The following is a 19,748-nucleotide window of genomic DNA, read 5'->3' on the forward strand; positions in this document are numbered from 1 at the left end:
AATTGTTGTTGTTTCATCGCTAAGTTGTGTCTGACTCTTTGGGGACCTCAGGGACTGTAGCCCGCCAGGCTCCTCTGTCCATGGGATTTCCCAGGCGAGAATAATGCAGTGGGTTGCCATTTCCTCCTCCAGGGGATCCTCCGGGACTCAGCGATCGAACTGCATCTCCTGTATTTCAGGTGGATTCTTTACTGATGGACCACCAGGGAAGACCTTTCATGTGTAATTGGCAAAGTACAAAAAGGAGAACCTCCCACTTTATTAACAGTTAGAAGTGATGGAGAGTTTAGACCCACAAATGAAATAAATGCAATTGGAGCTAAAGTCTTGGTGAAGCAGCCTAGAGGTCCTCCCACACCTGCTGATGTGATTGCACAGAGGAAGGGTCATTCTATATTAGTGATGATCCCCGAACAGGAAAGATGGAAATATGTGCCATTAACCCACTGTTGTTCTCATGAATAGATTATTCTTAGAAGCCTGACTGTAATGTGGATTGTCATTCACTCCTCAATCTTCAAGGATATGTTACAATTAAAAGAAAAATATGAAGAAATCGACTGGGGAATCTTCAGTTGGAGAAACCTAAGCCAGACCTGAACTCAGGATAACTTTGCCTGCCCAGTAAATAAGGCCTGTTCTTTCTTAACTTTGCCTCTCTATGGACAAGATTTATCTGTCTGCTAGATTACACAGCACTGGTAAAGAAATAGCTCAAGCCTTGAACACAAGCATTATGTGCCAATTTCATGTGTTACTTTAATAGTCACAACCACTTACTGATAAGTTGTGACAAGGCTGACAAGGGACTGCTATGTGGACCAACTTCTCGAATTTGGGGAACCCTGCTTATTGAAGAACTTCATCAGCTATTGTGAATGGACTGTTTTCCCTAAAACCTACAATATGTTTTTTGAAAGAGCCCCTCAATTAGCATGTATTGTGACTGATTATGTAAAAACACTACCTCTATGTATCAGTTAGGAACCCCTTTCTCTGGATTCCTAACACATGTTGATGATTTATACTGGAAGGGGACTACCTATTATTCCCCCCTCCATGAAAACTCAGGTGTTATTGACTCTAATGCTATTTCCTACTTTGTCTGTTTCTAATACTAGCTTCTCCTTAGAACCCCTGCTTAAAATTTTGCAAGGAACCAAAGTATTACAAAATTTCATAGAAAAATGTAATTGTACCTTGATAGAAGGTGTCACTTGGTGCAAAAGTAATTGCAATTTTACATTGTTGAAATTTGCTGTTTGATATTGGAATACATCCTTAATTAAATGTGGTTATGTTTTACATCATTTTAATGTGCATTCCCCACTTTATATTTTTTTGCTAATGACTTACTGCTGCTGCTGCTGCTGCTGCTAAGTCGCTTCAGTTGTGTCTGACTCTGTGCGACCCATAGACAGCAGCCCACCAGGCTCCCCCATCCCTGGGAGTCTCCAGGCAAGAACACTGGAGTGGGTTGCCATTTCCTTCTCCAATGCATGAAAGTGAAAGAAAGTGAAGTCGCTCAGTCATGTCCGACTCTTAGCGACCCCATGGACTGCAGCCTACCAGGCTCCTCCGCCCATTATTTTATATTTATTTTAGACTATGGAAATGATGTTAGACAAAAAGCAAATTCAAGTGATTTTCTTATTTGAGTTCAAAATGGGTTGTAAAGCAGCAGAGACAACTTGCAACATCAACAGTGCATTTGGCCCAGGAACTAACACACATACAGTGCAGAGGTGGTTCAAGAAGTTTTGCAAAGGAGACGAGATCCTTGAAGATGAGGAGTGTAGTGGCCAACCATTGGAAACTGACAACAACCAAGTTAGAGCAATCATCAAAGCTGATCCTCTTACAACTACAGAAGTTGCCAAAGAACTCAACGACAAACATTCTAAGGTCATTTGGCATTTGAAACAAGTTGAAAAGGTGAAAAAGCTCCATAAGTGGGTGCCTCATGAGCTGACCAAAAATTTTTAAAAATGTCATTTTGAAGTGTTGTTTTTTTTTATTCTATGCAACAATAATGAACCATTTCTCAATCAAATTGTGACATGTGATGAAAAGTGGATTTTATACAACAACTGGCAATGACCAACTCAGTGGCTGGACCGAGAAGAAGCTTCAAAGCACTTCCCAAAGCCAAAGTGTCATCAAAAAAAGGTCATGGTCACTGTTCGGTGGTCTGCTGCCCATCTGATCCACTACAGTTTTCTGAATCCTGGCAAAACCAATAGATCGGAGAAGTACGCTCAGCAAATTGATGAGTTGCACCAAAAACATTGCAGTGCCTGAAGCTAGCATTGGGTCAACAGAAAGGGTCCAATTCTTATCCACAACAGAGCCTGACCGCATGTTGCACAACCAATGCTCCAAAAGTTGAATGAATTGGGCTACAAAGTTTTGCCTTATTCACCATGTTCACCTACATCTCACCAACTGACTACTACTTCTTCAAGCATTTCAACAACCTTTTGCAGGAAAAACCCTTCCACAACCAGCAGGATGCAGAAAATGCTTTTCAAGAGTTCATCAAATCCTGAAGCATGGATTTTTATGCTACAGGGATAAACAAACATTTCTCATTGGCAAACGTGTTGATTGTAATGGTTCCTATTTTGATTATTAAAAATGTGTTTGAGCCTAGTTATAATGAATTTGAAATTCATGGTCTGAAACTGCAATTAGTTTTGCACCAAGCTAAGTATTACTGCCGATAAGTTAACAGATATAGGAGTTAATGTACAAAAATATATTTCTCATTCACGGTGGGACTTTTTCTTTACTACATTCTCTACTGCTCAGAAATTGTTTTCTGCAGTTTAACCTCTTGCTTGTATCTTTATCTTGTTTCTTTTGACCCTTTGGAATTGTTATTTGACCTATAGAATTAGCAAGACTGCTTGTGTTATATTCCTATGCTCTTCAGCCTAAACAATCCTAAGGACAACTGTTAGGGAAATTAAAATGGAGGAAGTCTTGTTCAGGATTCAGAAGCAGGAGAGCAGGCCTCTGACCTGCTTCTAACCTGCCTGGACACTGCCAGGATTCCGTGCTAGCCCGTGACTAGCCCGCAACCGACAGCTAGTCAGGCAGTACATTAGATAAGAAAAGGAACGGGTCTTGGAATTTCTGAGAGCTGGAGGCCTGGCTAAGTGCACCTGGGGTTTAACAAAATCCCAGGACTCACAAGATAAATGGCTTGGTAAAAATGTTAAAGTAAAACCAGAACTGCATTTTTGTGCGCCAACACAGTTTGCAGCCCAGGATTATAAGTGGGAACCACCGAAACTGCAATTTTAAGTCTCACTCATGGAGTGGACCCACTGCCCAGACCTTTTCCCAGATGGGACTCCAGACTGCTGTTTACATGTGAAGGATGGAGCTTACTTTTGTCAGAATGGTCAGGGAAGAGAGTGACATTGAAAAGCCATCTGGGGGCTTCTCTGGTGGCTCAGTGGTGAAGAATTTGCCTGCTAATGCAGGAGACTGGGATTTGATCCCTGGTCTGGGAAGATTCCACATGCTAGGAGCAGCTAAACTTGTGCACCACAGCTACTGGGAGCCGTGGAGCAGAAACTACTGAGCCCTGAGTGCCTAGAGTCTGTGCTCTGCAATAAGAGAAGCCACCAAAGTGAGAAGTCCCAGCATTGCAATGAAAAGTAGCCCCCTTCTGCTGCAACTAGAGAAAGCCCTTGTGCAGCAATAAAGACTCAGAGCAACCAAAAATAAAAAGAAAAGCCATCTGAATGTTGGGTGAAGGATGCAAACGTGGTGATCCAGTGCAAAGGCCCTGAAGCTGGATGGGTCTTGTGCCTTCCACAAACAGCTAGGATGCCTGTGTGGCTGCAGAGATATGAGCTGGGGGAAAACACAGGGAAATGAGCTGAGAATGGTGTGGTTGGGGAAGAACCCTTTCAGGAACCGCTGGAAGGTGAGCTCACTAGGATTTGGCTGCTGTGTGGGGAAGGGCTTGGAGGCTGTGGGAGCCTTAGGAGGCTGACCTGCCCTCCCAGTTTCGGCCTTGACCCCCTCGCACCCCTCTGTGAAACTTGGATGAGGGTGGAGCAGAGCCGGGAAGGGGCCAGACTGGGCTTTGGCCAGAGGTGGAGAAGGCCTCAAGACCTGCACAGACCTGCTTCTAGCTCCACCGGAGTCTCTCCTGGCCTCCCACCTCTGCGAGGCCTGGGGCCGCAGTACTGTCTTTCTGCCGCTGACTTGGCCAGGGCATTTTGGGGCCCTCAGGTTTGGCACGCCTTCCTTGAGTTTTACTAAATCCTCCTCTGGTGCCTGGTACTCAGCAGTGGCATCCAGGCCGGGTGCTCTAAGGCGGGAGCAGGACCCATAGGGGCCCTGTCCCCGTTGCTCCCTTTCGGAAGTTCTCTACCCAGAGTGCATAGGGTGGACCACAAACCTCCAGGAGCTCCGGGACTTGTATCTATGAGACTGGGGGTTGTTACTGAGGGTGGGTCTCAGTTCCGGGAGCGCATATTTCTTTGGAGAGATCTGGCGAGATGGGTGCTGACACGCCGATGAGGTAATTCAAATTGTTCATATGGGTAGTGATCTTGCAGAAAACATTTGCTCAAGCCCCTCCCCACAACATCCCCCCACCCCCCATATCCTACCACACTCTAGAGTTTTCCCGGTCACCTCTGGGCACTGCATCTTACTTGGGGATGGCAGTGTATCCCTGGCAGGATCCTTGCAATGGTAAAACACCGGCCAGAGGCGCACAGAGAACGAATTCCTTCCCGCTGGGGAGGCGACCCTGGAATGGGGAGCCAAAGGGGGCCTCGGAGAGGCATGGGGAGGGTCCTACGCTCTGGAATCCCGGAATCCGAGGTGGTCCCGAAGACAGAGACCCAGGGCTGCGGGCTCCCAGAAAAGCTTGGGGTGGGGCAGGGCAGGATGCGCATCAAGTCTCTCCCTCCCCCCTTCCCCGGGCCTCAGCCCGCCGGGTATCGACTCGGTCTTCTCTACTCGGGTTATGTAACCCCGGAACGTGGCAGCCGGAGGAGGGGAGGCTAGGGAAACGAAAAGAGCAGAGAGGCCGGGCGCCGGGGTGGGGGATGGGAAGCATAGCCTCTGGCGGGGCCCCTCGGTGTCCTTCAGAAAGATCCCAGCCCTCCCCCACCCCGTAACCCTGCCTCCGCCTCAGTTTCCCCTCAGCCTCTTTCCGTCCCAACCTTCCTGGCAGGGGGTTCTGGCTCTGGACAGATTTCCCTCCCGGGTTGTAGTTTCCGCCCCAAAGTTCTCGGCTTTGCTACCTAAACTGTCAATTCGCCGTTCTAAGCCTCAGTTTACCAGTTTGTGAGACAAGGTTTGATTGTAGGCCACGGGTAATGTGCCCGGCGCCGGGCATGGTACACAGTAGGTGCCCACTGTGGGACGGGCTCACAGGACTGAGTGGAATCCAGGGTGCCTGGGGCCTTTGCCGACGGTAAAGGGCAGAGCCCGAGCGAGGCGGGTGAGCTCGAGGGGGTATGCGGGGGGGAGCGGAGATGAGGGCAGAGTCGGTGGGTGCGGAGACCCGGGGCGGCCGGTCTGGGCCCTCCCCTTCCTCCTCCCTTCCCTCCTTCCCTTCCCCTCCCTTCCCAACCCCTCGGCTCCCGGGGTCCGAGGCCAGCGAGCGGGCTGTGGGCGGGCGTGCAGCGGCGGCAGGAAGGGGCGGGGGGCTCCAGAGCCCCAGCAGGAAGAGGCGAACCCACCGGCCACCGCGAGCCCAGTGCGTCCGCGCCTTGGACCCCGCCATGTGGGGTCTCCTGCTCGCCTTGGCCACCTTCGCGCCTGCCGTCGATGTGGGTTTAGGGGCGCCCAGCACCTCCGTGCTGGGCCTGGCGTCGCCCGCGACCACCAAGGTCCCGGTCCCGACCCCCCATAGCAGCCCGGCACAGCCGTCCGCGGGGAAGGAGAACGGTGAGCTTCCGTCCTACCCAATGCCCGCTTCTCCCGCTAATCGGTTGTCCCACTCTTCCGACCCCCGTGTGGCGACCCCTCCCCAGCACGCGCGCACACACCTCACACACGCCACACACGCCGCACTCTGCCTAGCGCCTGGGTGGCGACCCTGCCCCACGCGCACACACTCCCTGCGCGGTACAATGGCTGCTGACTCAGCAGCCCTAATTCCCGGCCAGACCAAGTCAGCAGTCCTGGGACAGGAGCCAGTGGGATGCTGCCTCTTCCAGCCCCAAACCTTCCTGTTTCTCGGATGGGGAAACTGAGGCTAGAGCCAGGAGGAGGGTAGAGAGAGGTGCAAAGACACCGAGGAGGGTGCAGAGCAAGACTGTGTGGGCCTTGAGCCAGCGGCTGAAAGGAAAAGAACAGAGGAAGGGAGGAAGCGCTCTCTGCCAGGTGCCCTGGAGGGACGCGGCTCTGCCTGGGGTGGGGACTGGGAAGGCTGCCGGACTTCCCAGCTTCTCATATGTGGCAATAGAGAGGAGGAAGGCACGGGGATTGGCAACCTCGGAGGGCTTCTTGGGAGAGGCAGGTGGAACTGGTTCTGAAAGGTAGCTCTGAATTAGGAAGAGCTGAAGAGGAGGGCAGCCAAGAGGGAAACAGTGTGTGCAAAGGTACCAATCCCTGACAGTTATGTACAGTGTGTGTGTTGGGGGGAGGGAGGGGCAGCTGTGGATCTCAGTGGGGAACCAGTGGCATCTGGCCTGTGCAATGAATGCTTTATACTGAAGGGCAGGCAGGGCAGGGGTCCAACTCTGGAAAGCCTGAACACCTGGACAGACATGGGTTTGAGGACAGGACCTCTCAGCACAGTGATGGAAGTGGCACAGAGGCTTTGGGGGCATGAGACTGAGCCTGGAGCTAAGGAAGGCTCCCTGAAGTGCATCTGGACTGAGATGTGAATAAAGAATGGGAATTCGAAAATAAAGTCAAAGGTGGTGGATATATGATAGGGAAGGGGACAGCCAGGCAAAGAAGGAGTTAAAGAACCAACTTCAGCTCTTTGGAGCAAGCAAGTAGTTCCTAGTGGCAATGTCACATCAGAGGGGAGAAGGAATCAAGGAAGTGGCTGGAACAGTAGGTTGGGGTCAGACTGAGGGCCTTAAAGTCCATGCTAAGGTCCTTGGATACGTGTGGTAGGGCCTCCTGTGAACTTGTAGGTTTTCTTAGGGTGGTAGACCTCTCCATTTGAGGTTTCCTGCCATCATTTCCTTCCCTGCTTCTCTGCCTCTTTGGTCTCCAGGGACTTCAGAACAGCATGTCCGGATTCGAGTCATCAAGAAGAAAAAGATCGTCATGAAGAAGCGAAAGAAGCTAACTCGCCCCACACCCCCAGTGACTGCCAGGCCTTCAGTGACCACCAGCCCTTCAGGGACCCTTGACCTCCCTGAGAAGCAAGAACCAGGTACCACCACTCCAAGGGCCTTGCCCAGACTTGCAGTCTCTGGGACATGAACTAATGTAGCTCTTGGCCACACGGGCAAGTGTGGGTTCAGCTTTCCACTTGCCCTGACCACTGTTTCTCTTTTCCCAACTTACTGCTTTGTCCCTGTCCCAGACTGTCCCCCTTTGGGCCTAGAGTCCCTGCGAGTTTCAGATAACCAGCTCGATGCATCTAGTAGCCAATCCTTTGGTCTTGGACCACACAGAGGACGGCTCAACATCCAGGTCAGCAAGGCAACCCCTAGGACCTTCTTCCCTGCCCTTCCCACCTTCCCTTAAGGCCTACCCGGTTCTGATTGCTGCGTCCTGTGCCCACAGTCAGGCCTGGAAGATGGTGATCTTTTTGATGGGGCCTGGTGCGCCGAGCAGCAGGATGCCGAGCCATGGCTTCAGGTGGATGCTAGGCACCCCACCCGCTTCTCGGGCATTATCACACAGGGCAGGAACTCCATCTGGAGGTGAGGCAGGACAGCTCCAGGCCAGGGAAATTATGGGCAGACTCAGGAGGACTGGTGTGGGAGGCTTGGGGGCCACCCATGATCTCTGCCCACCTTTCCTGCCAGATATGACTGGGTCACTTCATACAAAGTCCAGTTCAGCAATGACAGTCGGACCTGGTGGGGGAGTAAGAATCGCAGCAGCGGGATGGATGCGGTGAGAAGTCCCATGGTGGCTGGGGCCCTCTGTGCTGGGAGTTGGGCTCCTGGCCCACTGTAGGGTGCTGGGCTGGGCTTGGACTCCTCTGAGGACAGGACACAGGTGCCCACTTGGGCATCCCAGGAGAAAGGATGGGTGGCACCCGGCAGACAGCCTCAGGAGCCAGGTTGCTTTGGACCATGCCCGCATCCTTCCCAAATACTTCCTCATGCCACAGCTTCCTGCTGGAACACCCCTTCTGGCGATGGGGTTCCTTGCATCACTTCTCATCTCCTCAGGCTACAGTGTGGGATCCTGGCCAGCTTCAGGATTGCCTGCTCCTGAGTCACATGGCCATATTGGTCTAATGAGCTGTGACTAAACTGGAAAGTATGGCTGCCTAGGGCTGCCTGTTGGCAAAGGATGTGGGCAGCGATCTGTGTTTGACACAGCGAGCAAGTGTCTAGCTGAGCCCACTAGGGTGGGTTTTTCATTGAGCTCACAGGCCTGAGCATCTTCCTGGGCCCTGAGCCAGGCTGCTAGGGTTCAAGCGGCCCTTACAAAGGACTTGATGCCCTCAGGTATTTCCTGCCAATTCAGATCCAGAGACACCAGTGCTAAATCTCCTGCCTGAGCCCCAGGTGGCCCGTTTCATTCGCCTGCTGCCCCAGACCTGGCTCCAGGGAGGTGCCTCTTGCCTCCGGGCAGAGATCCTGGCCTGCCCGGTCTCAGGTGGGGAGAAAGACAAGGGTTAGCTGGGCAGGGCACACCCTCCCCTGGGAACTCACCATTTACTGTGAATTCATCCTCTACCAGATCCCAATGGTCTATTCCCTGAGGTTCCCATGCTGGGATCCTCCGACTCACTAGACTTCCGGCATCATGATTATAAAGCCATGAGGAAGGTAACCCCTATGACCCAGGAGGAAGGATCTGCTCATCTCAGGTCTCCTGCCCATCAGGGCATAACTTGCTATGATTGCTCTCATGTCCCCCTCCATCTCACCCTCCTTTTGACCCCTAAACTTCCACGATTTCCCTTGCTTTGGTGCTTCTCTTATTCTGACCGTTCCTTCCATGGCTGCTGCCCCCTCCTGTACTGTGCCATGGTGTACCCATCGTATGGGCCCTCGCAAACTTTTGAAGTCCCTCCGTGGCCTCGTGTGGTCTGAGCCCTGGGTCTGCTCCTCCCATGCCCCTCACCATGCTACATTCACCCCCCAGCTGATGAAGCAAGTGAACGAACAGTGCCCCAACATCACCCGCATCTACAGCATCGGGAAGAGCCACCAGGGCTTGAAGCTGTATGTGATGGAAATGTCGGACCAGCCCGGGGAGCATGAGCTGGGTACTGGCACGTGGGGTGGAAGAGGTGGGCACAGCAGCAGGGAGGGGCAGGTGCGTGAGCCAGCTGCAAGCCCCTGTTTGTTCCCAGGAGAGCCTGAGGTGCGCTATGTGGCCGGCATGCATGGGAATGAGGCCTTGGGGCGGGAGTTGCTCCTGCTTCTAATGCAGTTCCTGTGTCATGAGTTCCTGAGAGGGGACCCGAGGGTGACCCGGCTGCTCACCGAGACGCGCATTCACCTGCTGCCCTCCATGAATCCTGATGGCTACGAGACTGCCTTCCGCCGGGTAGGCCACTTGGCCTGAGGGCCAGCCTGCTCCTTCTGCCATGGTGCCTGGAGCCTGCTTCGCTTGAACAGACTTCCTCCCCGGCAGGGCTCAGAGCTGGTGGGCTGGGCAGAGGGCCGCTGGAACCATCAGGGCATTGATCTTAACCATAATTTTGCTGATCTCAACACACCACTGTGGGAAGCAGAAGATGAAGGGCTGGTACCTGACACTGTCCCCAACCATCACCTGCCACTGCCCACTTACTACACTCTGCCCAATGCCACTGTGAGTATTCTGGACCACCCCGGGGGCCTTTGTCTCTGTCTCCCACTCCCCTGACCTGCCCTTGTCCAGGTGGCTCCTGAAACATGGGCAGTGATCAAGTGGATGCAGCGGATCCCTTTTGTGCTAAGTGCCAACCTCCACGGGGGTGAGCTCGTGGTATCCTACCCCTTCGACATGACTCGGACTCCGTGGGCTGCCCGTGAACTCACGCCCACCCCGGATGAGGCTGTGTTTCGCTGGCTCAGCACTGTCTATGCGGGCACTAATCGGGCCATGCAGGACCCAGATCGACGACCCTGCCACAGCCAGGACTTCTCCCTGTACGGCAGCATCATCAACGGGGCTGACTGGCACACAGTTCCTGGGAGTATGTGCCCGAGGGTGGGGTTATCCCATTCCCATAAAAGTGAAAAAAAAGTGTTAGTCACTTAGTCGTGTCTGACTCTGCAACCCATGGACTGTAGCCCGCCAGGCTCCTCCGTCCTTGAAATTCTCCAGGCAAGAATACTGGAGTGGGTTGCCATTCCCTTCTCCAGGGGATCTTCCTGACCTGGTAATCAAACCTGGGTCTCCTGCATTGCAGGCAGATTCTTTACCAGCTGAGCCATCAGGGAAGCTCTAGCCCCATCCCCATCACCCTGCCCCAATGAGACAGTCTGCTCTCACATACAGCGCCAGTGTTAGTTGTCACCAGGAAGTGTCTCCCAGAGGAGGGCGCTGGGAGGGCAGGGCTCCCGTCCCGCCTGCTTAGGCTCCAGTGTCTGTGGTACCCCTAGGCATGAATGACTTCAGCTACCTACACACCAACTGCTTTGAGGTCACTGTGGAGCTGTCCTGTGACAAATTCCCTCATGAGAACGAACTGCCCCAGGAGTGGGAGAACAACAAAGATGCCCTTCTCACCTACCTGGAACAGGTTGGATCTGAATTTCCCCCACTCTCCACCTGCCCGAGTCACTGCTGACTGGTCTGTTCTCCATGTTGGACACATCTCCCAACAGGGAGGTCTCCTGAGGTCAGGCTGAGCCATTCTGACTCACCAGTGCCATGGGTCACACTCACTTGGCATCAGACTGCCTTGGAGGGATACAGGATAGGAAGCAGAGTTTGCCAGCAGGGTGGTGTCAGACATTGTTGGAGAGCGGGAGTGGACCTGACTGCACTCCAGGCAGTGTCCATGGAGCAGACCCAGAGCTATTCTCAGAAAAGACTGATTATGCAAGTGCAGGAAGTACCCTGGCATAGACTCTTCACTTTCCGCAGGAACTCATGTCCCTTGGAACAACTCCGTAAGTATAGTTTCCAAAGATTTTAAAAGACAAGCCCATAACGAGAATCAGTGAACTCAGGGAAAGCCCAAAGATACGCCCTCCTGCCAGGCGTTTATATTTGTCTTGGTCCAGATGCCATTTATCAGTCAGGAGATACTTCCACCAGAGTATTGTCACCTAGGAACAGAGTAGATGCAGCACCTCTATCAAATTTGTAGGATACAGAGCCAGAAAATAAACTGGTCGCGGAAGCAAAGGGATTTTGATAACCTTTTCCTGCACAGGTGCGCATGGGCATTGCTGGAGTTGTGAGGGACAAAGACACAGAGCTTGGGATTGCTGATGCCGTCATTTCTGTAGATGGGATTAACCATGATGTAACAACAGGTGGGTGCGTGGGGGAGGGGATAGGGGCAGTGTGGGAGGCGTTAACCAGGTCAAAAGCTGCAGGCCACTGGACGCTGATCTTGCCCTTCACTTCTCTCAGCATGGGGCGGGGATTATTGGCGCCTGCTGACCCCAGGGGACTACATGGTGACCGCCAGCGCGGAGGGCTACCACACAGTGACACGGAGCTGCCGGGTCACCTTTGAAGAGGGCCCTGTGCCCTGCAATTTCCGCCTCACCAAGACTCCCAAACAGAGACTTCGAGAGCTGCTGGCAGCTGGGGCCAAGGTGCCCCCGGACCTTCGGAGGCGGCTGGAACGGCTGAGGGGACAGAAGAATTAACACCTCCAGCTGAACAGCCCCAGAGGCTTGGGCAGGCTGGACCTGTCCAGAACTGGAGGAGGGGTCACTGAGTGGGGAGGGGAGGACAGGGTGTAGGGGAAAGGTGCTTGGGCTCATTAAAGCTAGTTGGCACCTCAGCCGGTCTTCCTGTGGTCTCTATGTTCCAGATCCTCTTCCCTGATCTTATTCTGCAAACACTTGGCTACTCTCATCAGTTAACTTCTGGAAAAATAGTTTTGGAAAGAGGATCCCACCTGGGTTCTTCCCGAACTAGGGCTTGGCAGAGCAGCTCATCCCATCAACCCATCAGCTTCTGTGGCAGGTGACACTTGGTGCTGTGAAACATTCTGTAAGCACCTCCTCAGTGCCAGCCATGCAAGGAGTCAAGGGTAAACACTGCTTCTCAACCTCCCGGGGCTCCCAGTAGAGAGAGGGGACACGCGTGCCAGGTGGAGGCTGGCTGCTGTGGGAGCGGAGACAGGGGAGTTGCACACATGGGAGTGGAATACAGCACTGAGTGTCAATCAGGATGCAGTAGAGGTGACAGTTCTCAAAGTGTAGATGGGAGGTGGTGTGGGGGCCCGGACAGGGAGAGCTCCAGGGAGAAAAGCAAAGAGAGCATAGCCGAGAGCATTTGGGTTTGCTTCACCAGCCCTTCTGGAGAATGCTGATAAATGATGGGATGCGATTTGTTTCTTTCAGACAAGGAGAAGTTGTGCATCAGTCAGTGTCTTGCCAGAAAAACAACCAACTGCAGGTAGTTCAGTTCAGTCACTCATGCGTGTCCAACTCTGTGACCCCGTGGACTGTAGCATGTCAGACTTATTGTCCATCACCAACTCCCGGAGCTTGTTCAAACTCATGTCCATTCAAGGTATTTCAAGAAGAAGGGAATTTAATGCTGGACCTTGGATATAGAGATGTTGAAAGAGCTGGATGAAAAAAAGGGACAAGGGAGTTCTACTTAGAAATCAAGAAGCTGATAATATCCTTGATCTGGATTTATAAGCCTGTATTTGGTACTGGACCCACCACCACCTGTGGCCACCAATAGCTGTAATCACCTGTGGTCGCCTGCTGTGGCTGGAGACAGAAAGATTTCCTCCTTCATTCTGCTTTCTATTTCCAACATATGAAGTCCACTGTGCAGTCCAATCTAGCTGTAACCTAGTTTGCAAAGGAGCCCACAAAATGTAGTTTCCAGGCTCCTAAGCCCCCGGCAATTCAAAGGAGAGCTTGCAAGGGCAGGAATGGGGGAAATACTAACAAGCAAAATATGCCACAAAGATATCCATGTAGCCTATTGTGTAACCTTTACCTAGTGATGGGCTGTTGCATTGTCCTTGTCTCTGTCCCTCTCTCATTTTCAATCTCAGATCACCACGAGGGATTTAGTGCCACACCTCCCATCTCCCTGCTCCTTTTCTCCCCACCTCTAATGCTTCCTGTGCAGCAAAATGTTTTTAAAAAATTAGTTTTATAAGTTTAATATATATAATGAAAAGTACACATAAGTGGACAACTTATTGGCACAGTGAATAACTCAACCGTATATTACAACAAACATTTCAGGTGTAAAGATATATGCACTTTGAAAGTAAAAGGATAAAAAAAGATATATCGTGCAAATATTAATCAAAGGAAAGCAGGAGTGGCTATCTTAATAGTAGACAAAGAAAGTTAAAGAAAAAGCAGACGAAGAAACTTTGCCCTGAAATTTCTTTCAGGGCAAAGAAAGTTAACAGAAACAGAAGGGGATATTATATAATCACATAACTGAACACACCCAGGCTGAACATTTCCAGTGAATCTTTTCCCTTCTCTCTTGGGTACCCTAGAAACAGCTAGTTCAGCATAACTGAAATGGCATGTGAACTCCATCTCTGGCTTTCCCCCACCTCTAGCAAGACATTCCCCTGGCCAGAAAACTCCCTCTGTTACGTAGTGGTCAAGGGATTCTAAGGTGCCGTCTACTCTCCTCATATATATGCCAAGTGGCCCCTCTCCTGCTCTTCTAACAGCAAGATCAGCCCTTCCTGGCCTAGCAAGCCATCTTTTGTATAATGGAACTTTGAGGCACTGTATGCATGATCTTAGCTCCTTGCTGAGAAGTTCCCTCCAGTCCTAACCCTAAACCTTGTTTGTGTCTGTACCATTTGTCGTTGCATTACACTTGACATACATGACAATACGAAGATGCACAATCTAGTAAAACTGAAGGCGTTCCTGGGGAAACATTATATACTACAGGGAAATCCTTGCACATGTTACTCAGCGGTATGTGGAATCTTTCTGGGATCAAACCCGTGTCTCCTGCATTTGCAGGTGGATTCTTTACCACTGAGCCACCAGGGAAGCCTAAAGAGAGAATCTTCAAAGTAGCAGGAGAAAAGCGTCCTGTATAAGAGACCAAGAAAATAGTTATTTTTCCATTTAAAAATCTAGCGATTTATTTTCTTATTTTTGAGTTTTGAGAGTTGGATATAAACCCTTTATCTGACAAATGACTTGCAAATTTTATCTCCAATCTCTTGCTTCATCTTTTAATTCTTTTGCTAGTGTTCTTTGCAGAGAAGTTTTACATTTTGATAAAGTTTAGTTTATCAGTTTTTTCTTTTGTAGATGGTTCTTTTTGTGTCCTATATGAGAATTCTTTGACCAACCAAAAATCATGAAGATTTTTCCCTATATTTCCTTCTAAGAGTTTTACAGTTTTGCATATCACATTTAGGTTTATGATCCCTTTGAGTTAATTTATATATATATGAGATATAAATCTTTTTTTTTTTTTGCATATGGAAGTCCAGTTTTTTATAGCACCTTTTGGTGAAAAGACTGTTCTTTCTCCATTGAAATGCCTTTATACCTTTATTAAAAATCTGTTGACCTTATTTGTGTGGGTCTATTTCTGGAATTTTTAGTCTTTTGCATTGGTATGTATCTATTCTTTCACCAATATCACAATATCACACTGTCTTGACCTTTGTAGCTTTATGATACATTTTATAATCGGGTAGTTTGCACATGCAAAAAAATGAAGTTGGATCCTTATATTATATACACAAATTACCTAAAAATTGATTTAAAAAAAATCTCAGACTTTCCTGGTGATCCACTGGTTAGGAATCCACCCCCAATGCAGTGGACATGGGTTTGATCCCTGGTCCGGGAAGATCCTACATGCCTTGGGACAACTAGGCCCGTGCACCACAACTGCTGAGTAGCCTGTGCTCTGCAACAAAAGAAGCCTCAGCAGTGAGAAGCTTGTGCACTTCAACAAAGAGTAGCCCCTGCTCACTGAAACTAGAGAAAGCCTGTACTCAGCAACAAAGACCCAATGCAGCCAATAAATAAATAATAAATATTATTTAAAAAAGGATAAAAAATCTAACTTAACAGCTAAAACTATAAAACTAGAAGAAAACAGGGAAATCTTCATGACATTGGGTTTGTCAGTGATTTATTGGATATGATAAAGCACAGGCAACAAAATAAAAATAGATAAATTAGATTTTGTCATAATTTAAAACTTTTGTACATCAAAGAACACTGCAAAAGACTGAAAAGATAACACAAAGAATGGGAGAAAATATTTACAGAAACTTAAATATACAGAATACATAAAGAACCCCTACAACTCAACAGCAAAACTAATTCAAAAATGCGCAAAGGACTTGAATGGTGGTGGTGATGGTTTAGTCACTAAGTCATGTCCAACTCTTGCCATCCTATGGACTGTAGCCTGCCAGGCTCCTCTATTCATGGGATTCTCCAGGCAAGAATACTGGAGTGGGTTGCCATTTCCTTCTCCAAGGACTTGAATACATTTCTTCAAAGAAGATACACAAATGGCCAATAAGTACATGAAAAGATGCTCAACATCATTAGTCATCAGGGAAATGCAAATCAAAACCACAACAAGATAGCCCTTCACACCCATTAGGATGGCTATTATCATCAATAAAGTAGAAAATAAGTTTTGGCAATGATGTTGAGAAATTGGAACCTTTGTATATTGCTAGTGGGAATGTAAAATGTTACAGCTGTTGTGGAAAAGAGTTTAGTGGTTCTTCTAAAAGTTAAATATAGAACTGCCAAATGACTTAGTAATTCCACTTTTAGGTATATATCCAAAAAAAATTTAAAGCAGGAACTCAAACAAATATGTATACATGAATGTTCATAGCAGCATTATTCACAATAGCCAAAAAGGCAGACACTATCTTTGTCCATCAAAAAAGAATGAATAAGCAAAATGTAGTAAATACACAATAGAATATTACTCAGCCATAAAAAGGATGAAATTCTGATATGTGTCAATAAAGACAAAACTCATTAACAAAAAGCATGTTAAGTGAAATATGCCACGCATAAGAGGACAAATATTATATGTTTCTATATAATTCTTATAGAAGTTACCAGAACAGGTAAATTTATAGAGACAGAAAGTAGAATAGAGGTTACCTCATTAACAACCTGATAAGAAAAAAAGGAAGACAAAACTTTCCTGCTGTTGCAGTTGCTAAGATTCCCAGGTCCCAGCGCAGGGGCTCTGGGTTCCATCCCTGGTCAGGGAACTAGATCCCACATGCTGCAGCTGAGAGTCCAAATGCTGCAGTAAATCGATCCTGAGTGCTGCAACTAAGACCTGGCACCGCAGTTAAGTAAAAATAAATATTGAAAAAATGGAAAGTAAAACAATTATCCTTAATTAAAAATAAATAATTTTTAGAAATGGGCAGAAGAACTGAATAAACATTTTTCCAAAGAAGAAATGAAGATGGCCAACTCGCATATGGAAAAATGCTCACCGTTGCTAATCATCAGAGAAATACAAGTCAAAACCACAATGAGCTATCACCTCACATTTGCCAGAATGGCTGTCATCAAGAAGAACACACACACACACACACACACACAACACAAATAACAAATGTTGGTGAGGAAGTGGGGAAAAGCGAACCATCCCACTGCTGGTGGAAAAGTAAATTGGCGCAGCCACTGTGGGAAGTGTTATGGAGGTTTCTCAAAAAACTGAAAATAGAACTACTATATGACCCAGCATTTCCACTCCTGGGTATATATCCAAAAAACCCCAAAATTATCTTTTCTTTTTTTATTTTTGTATTGAAGGATAATTGCTTTACAGAATTTTGTTGTTTTCCATCAAACCTCAACATGAACCAGCTGTAGGTAAAGATACTTGCACCAAAGTGTTCATAGCAGCATTATTTACAATTGCCAAAACATGAAACCAAACTGTGTTTGTCAACAGATGAATGGATAAAGAAGATTTGGTATGTATACATATTGTAGAATACTACTCAGCCATAAAAAAGAACAAAATTTTGCCATTTGCAGAAACACAGTTGGTCTTGGAGGGCTTTATGTGAAGTGAAACAGGTCAGAGAAAGATAAATACTATGTGATATCACTTACATGTGGAATCTAAAAAAAAATATAATGAACTAGTGAATATGACATAAAAAAAGCAGGCTCAGAGATACCGAGAGCAAACTGGCTACCATCGAGGGGGGAGGGGCATTACAGGTGTGGGGAAGTGAAGGGTATGAACTGTTAGGTGTGAAATATTCTCAAGGATGTATTGTACAACATGGGGGAATTGGTCAATATTTTGTATATCTGTAAATGGAATACCTTTAAAAAGTGTATAAAAATTAGTAAAAATTTTAAAGAAAAAAAGAATAGAGATTACCAAGGATTGGGGGTAAGGGGAATGGGGACCTATAACTTAATGCATACATGTTTCTGTTTGGGATGATGAAAAAGTTCTGGAAATATTGGGTTGGCCAAAAAGTTCCTTCAGTTTTAAAGTAAAAATGAAAGACACATTTTTCCTTTTCACCAAGAACTTTATTGAATAACATATTACTGTGTTGTTCCACTACCTTCTGCCATTTTCCAGGCAACTTCATAATTTCATCTTCCCCAAAATTTTTTATCTTTTTGAGCAAAGAACTATCCCAGGTGCCTTTTACAGTCTTTCAGGGAATTGAAATTTTTTCCACTAAGAGAATTTTGTAAAGACTGAAATAAATGGAAATCCAAAGGTGCAATGTCTGGTGAATACAGGGGATGAATCAGACCTTCCTAGGCAAGCTGTAACAGTTTTTGCCTGGCAATCAAAGAAACATTCGGACTTGCATTACTTGGATGGAAGATTATGCATTTTTTGTTGACTAATTCCGGAGGCTTTTCGTCAAGTGCTGCTTTCGGTTGGTCTGATTGGGAGCAGTTGGAATTTATCGTTTGGTTTTCTGGAAGGAACTCATAATAGAGGACTCCTTTCCAATCCCACCGTATACACAACATCACCTTCTTTGGATGAAGACCAGTCTTCGGTCTTCTGTTGGTGGTGGTTCATTTCTTTTGCTTCACAATCTCTTCCATTCCACATTATTGCACAGTATTCACTTCTCATCACCTGTCACTATTTGTTTGAAAAATGGAACATTTTCATTACATTTAAGTAGTGAATCAGAGATGGAAATAAGGTCAAGAAGGTTTTTTTCACTTAACTTATGTGGAACCCAAACATCAAAGTGATTAACATAACAAAGCTGGTGCAAATGATGTTCAGTGCTTGATTTGCATATTTTGAGTATGCCAGCTATCTCCCATGTGGTATAACATTGATTGTTCTCAATTACTGCTTCAATTTGATCCTTATCAACTTCAACTGGTCTACCCTATCATCGAGCAACGTCCAGAGACAAATCTCCAGCATGAAACTTTGCAAACCACTTAAAAAATAATTTTACCTACTTATCTATTTATTTTTGGCTGTGCTGGGTCTTCCTTGCTGTGTGAGCTTTTATATAGTTGCAGCTAGTGGGGGCTACTCTCTAGTTCTGGTGTGGTAGCTTCTCTTATTGTGAAGCATGAGCTCTAGGGTATATGGGCTGCAGTAGTTACAGCTCCTAGAGCACAGGTTCAATAGTCGGAGGGCACGGGTTGAACTTCTCTGCAGCATATGGGATCCTCCTGGATCAGGGATCAAACCTGCATCTCCTGTATTATTAGGCAGATTCTTTACTACTGAGCCACCAGGGAAGCCCCGCAAACCACTTTCAAACACTTTTGATCTATCATAGCACCTTCTCCATACACTGCACAATTTTTGTTTTGCATTTCAGATGCCTTTTTAGATGGCATCTGAGCACTACTAGAGTCATCTTACAGGAAAAAAGAAAGAATGAATCTTTTGGATAACCCAATAGATAAATATTTCTAGCATTACACCTCTGTGAATGTACCTGATGCCACCAACTGTGCATTTAAAAGTGATTACAGTGATAAATATTCAGTTCAGTCACTCAGTCATGTCCGACTCTTTTTGACCCCATGGACTGCAGCACGCCAGCCTTCCCTGTCCATTGCCAACTCCTGGAGCTTACTCAAACTTATGTCCATCAAGTGAGTGATGCCATCCAACCATCTCATCCTCTGTTTTCCCCTTCTCCCACCTTTAATCTTTCCCAGCATCAGGGACTTTTCCAATGAGTCAGTTTTTCGCATCAGGTGGCCAAAGTATTGGAGTTTCAGATTCAGCATCAGTCCTTCCAATGAATATTCAGGACTGATTTCCTTTAGGATGGAGTGGTTGGATCTCCTTGCAGTCCAAGGGACTCTCAGGAGTCTTCTCTAACACCACAGTTCAAAAGCATCAATTCTTTGGTGGTCAACTTTATAGTCTAAATCTCACATCCATACATGACTACTGGAAAAACCATAGCCTTGATTAGACAGACCTTTGTTGGCAAAGTAATGCCTCTGCTTTTT

General features: G+C 47.7%; 1 protein-coding gene across 2 annotated transcripts; it reads left to right on the plus strand.

Annotated features, from left to right (window-relative positions):
* Positions 1-5,605: 5,605 nt before the first annotated feature.
* Positions 5,606-12,082, plus strand: CPXM1 (carboxypeptidase X, M14 family member 1). 2 transcript variants are annotated; one of them, NM_001015642.2, is given in 14 exon segments: positions 5,736-5,925; positions 7,211-7,372; positions 7,526-7,635; positions 7,729-7,868; positions 7,974-8,064; positions 8,628-8,778; positions 8,863-8,951; positions 9,271-9,394; positions 9,482-9,678; positions 9,766-9,945; positions 10,015-10,312; positions 10,722-10,861; positions 11,501-11,603; positions 11,704-12,082. In NM_001015642.2, coding segments are annotated over 14 exon segments (2,193 nt in total). In that variant the 5' UTR covers positions 5,736-5,759; the 3' UTR covers positions 11,946-12,082.
* Positions 12,083-19,748: the final 7,666 nt, after the last annotated feature.

This window comes from Bos taurus, chromosome 13 (assembly GCF_002263795.3).
Source record: "Bos taurus isolate L1 Dominette 01449 registration number 42190680 breed Hereford chromosome 13, ARS-UCD2.0, whole genome shotgun sequence".
NCBI classification, from domain to species: Eukaryota; Metazoa; Chordata; class Mammalia; order Artiodactyla; family Bovidae; genus Bos; species Bos taurus.

What these genes read in the sequence shown, in the direction of transcription:
- CPXM1 (XM_025000680.2), top strand. Translation starts at nt 5,760, where the DNA reads ATGTGGGGTCTCCTGCTCGCCTTGGCCACCTTCGCGCCTGCCGTCGAT. An exon ending in CCCTGAGAAGCAAGAACCAG is followed by an intron (nt 7,373 to 7,525) that starts GTACCACCACTC and finishes TCCCTGTCCCAG; the next exon opens with ACTGTCCCCCTTTGGGCCTA. An exon ending in TAACCATGATGTAACAACAG is followed by an intron (nt 11,604 to 11,703) that starts GTGGGTGCGTGG and finishes CACTTCTCTCAG; the next exon opens with CATGGGGCGGGGATTATTGG.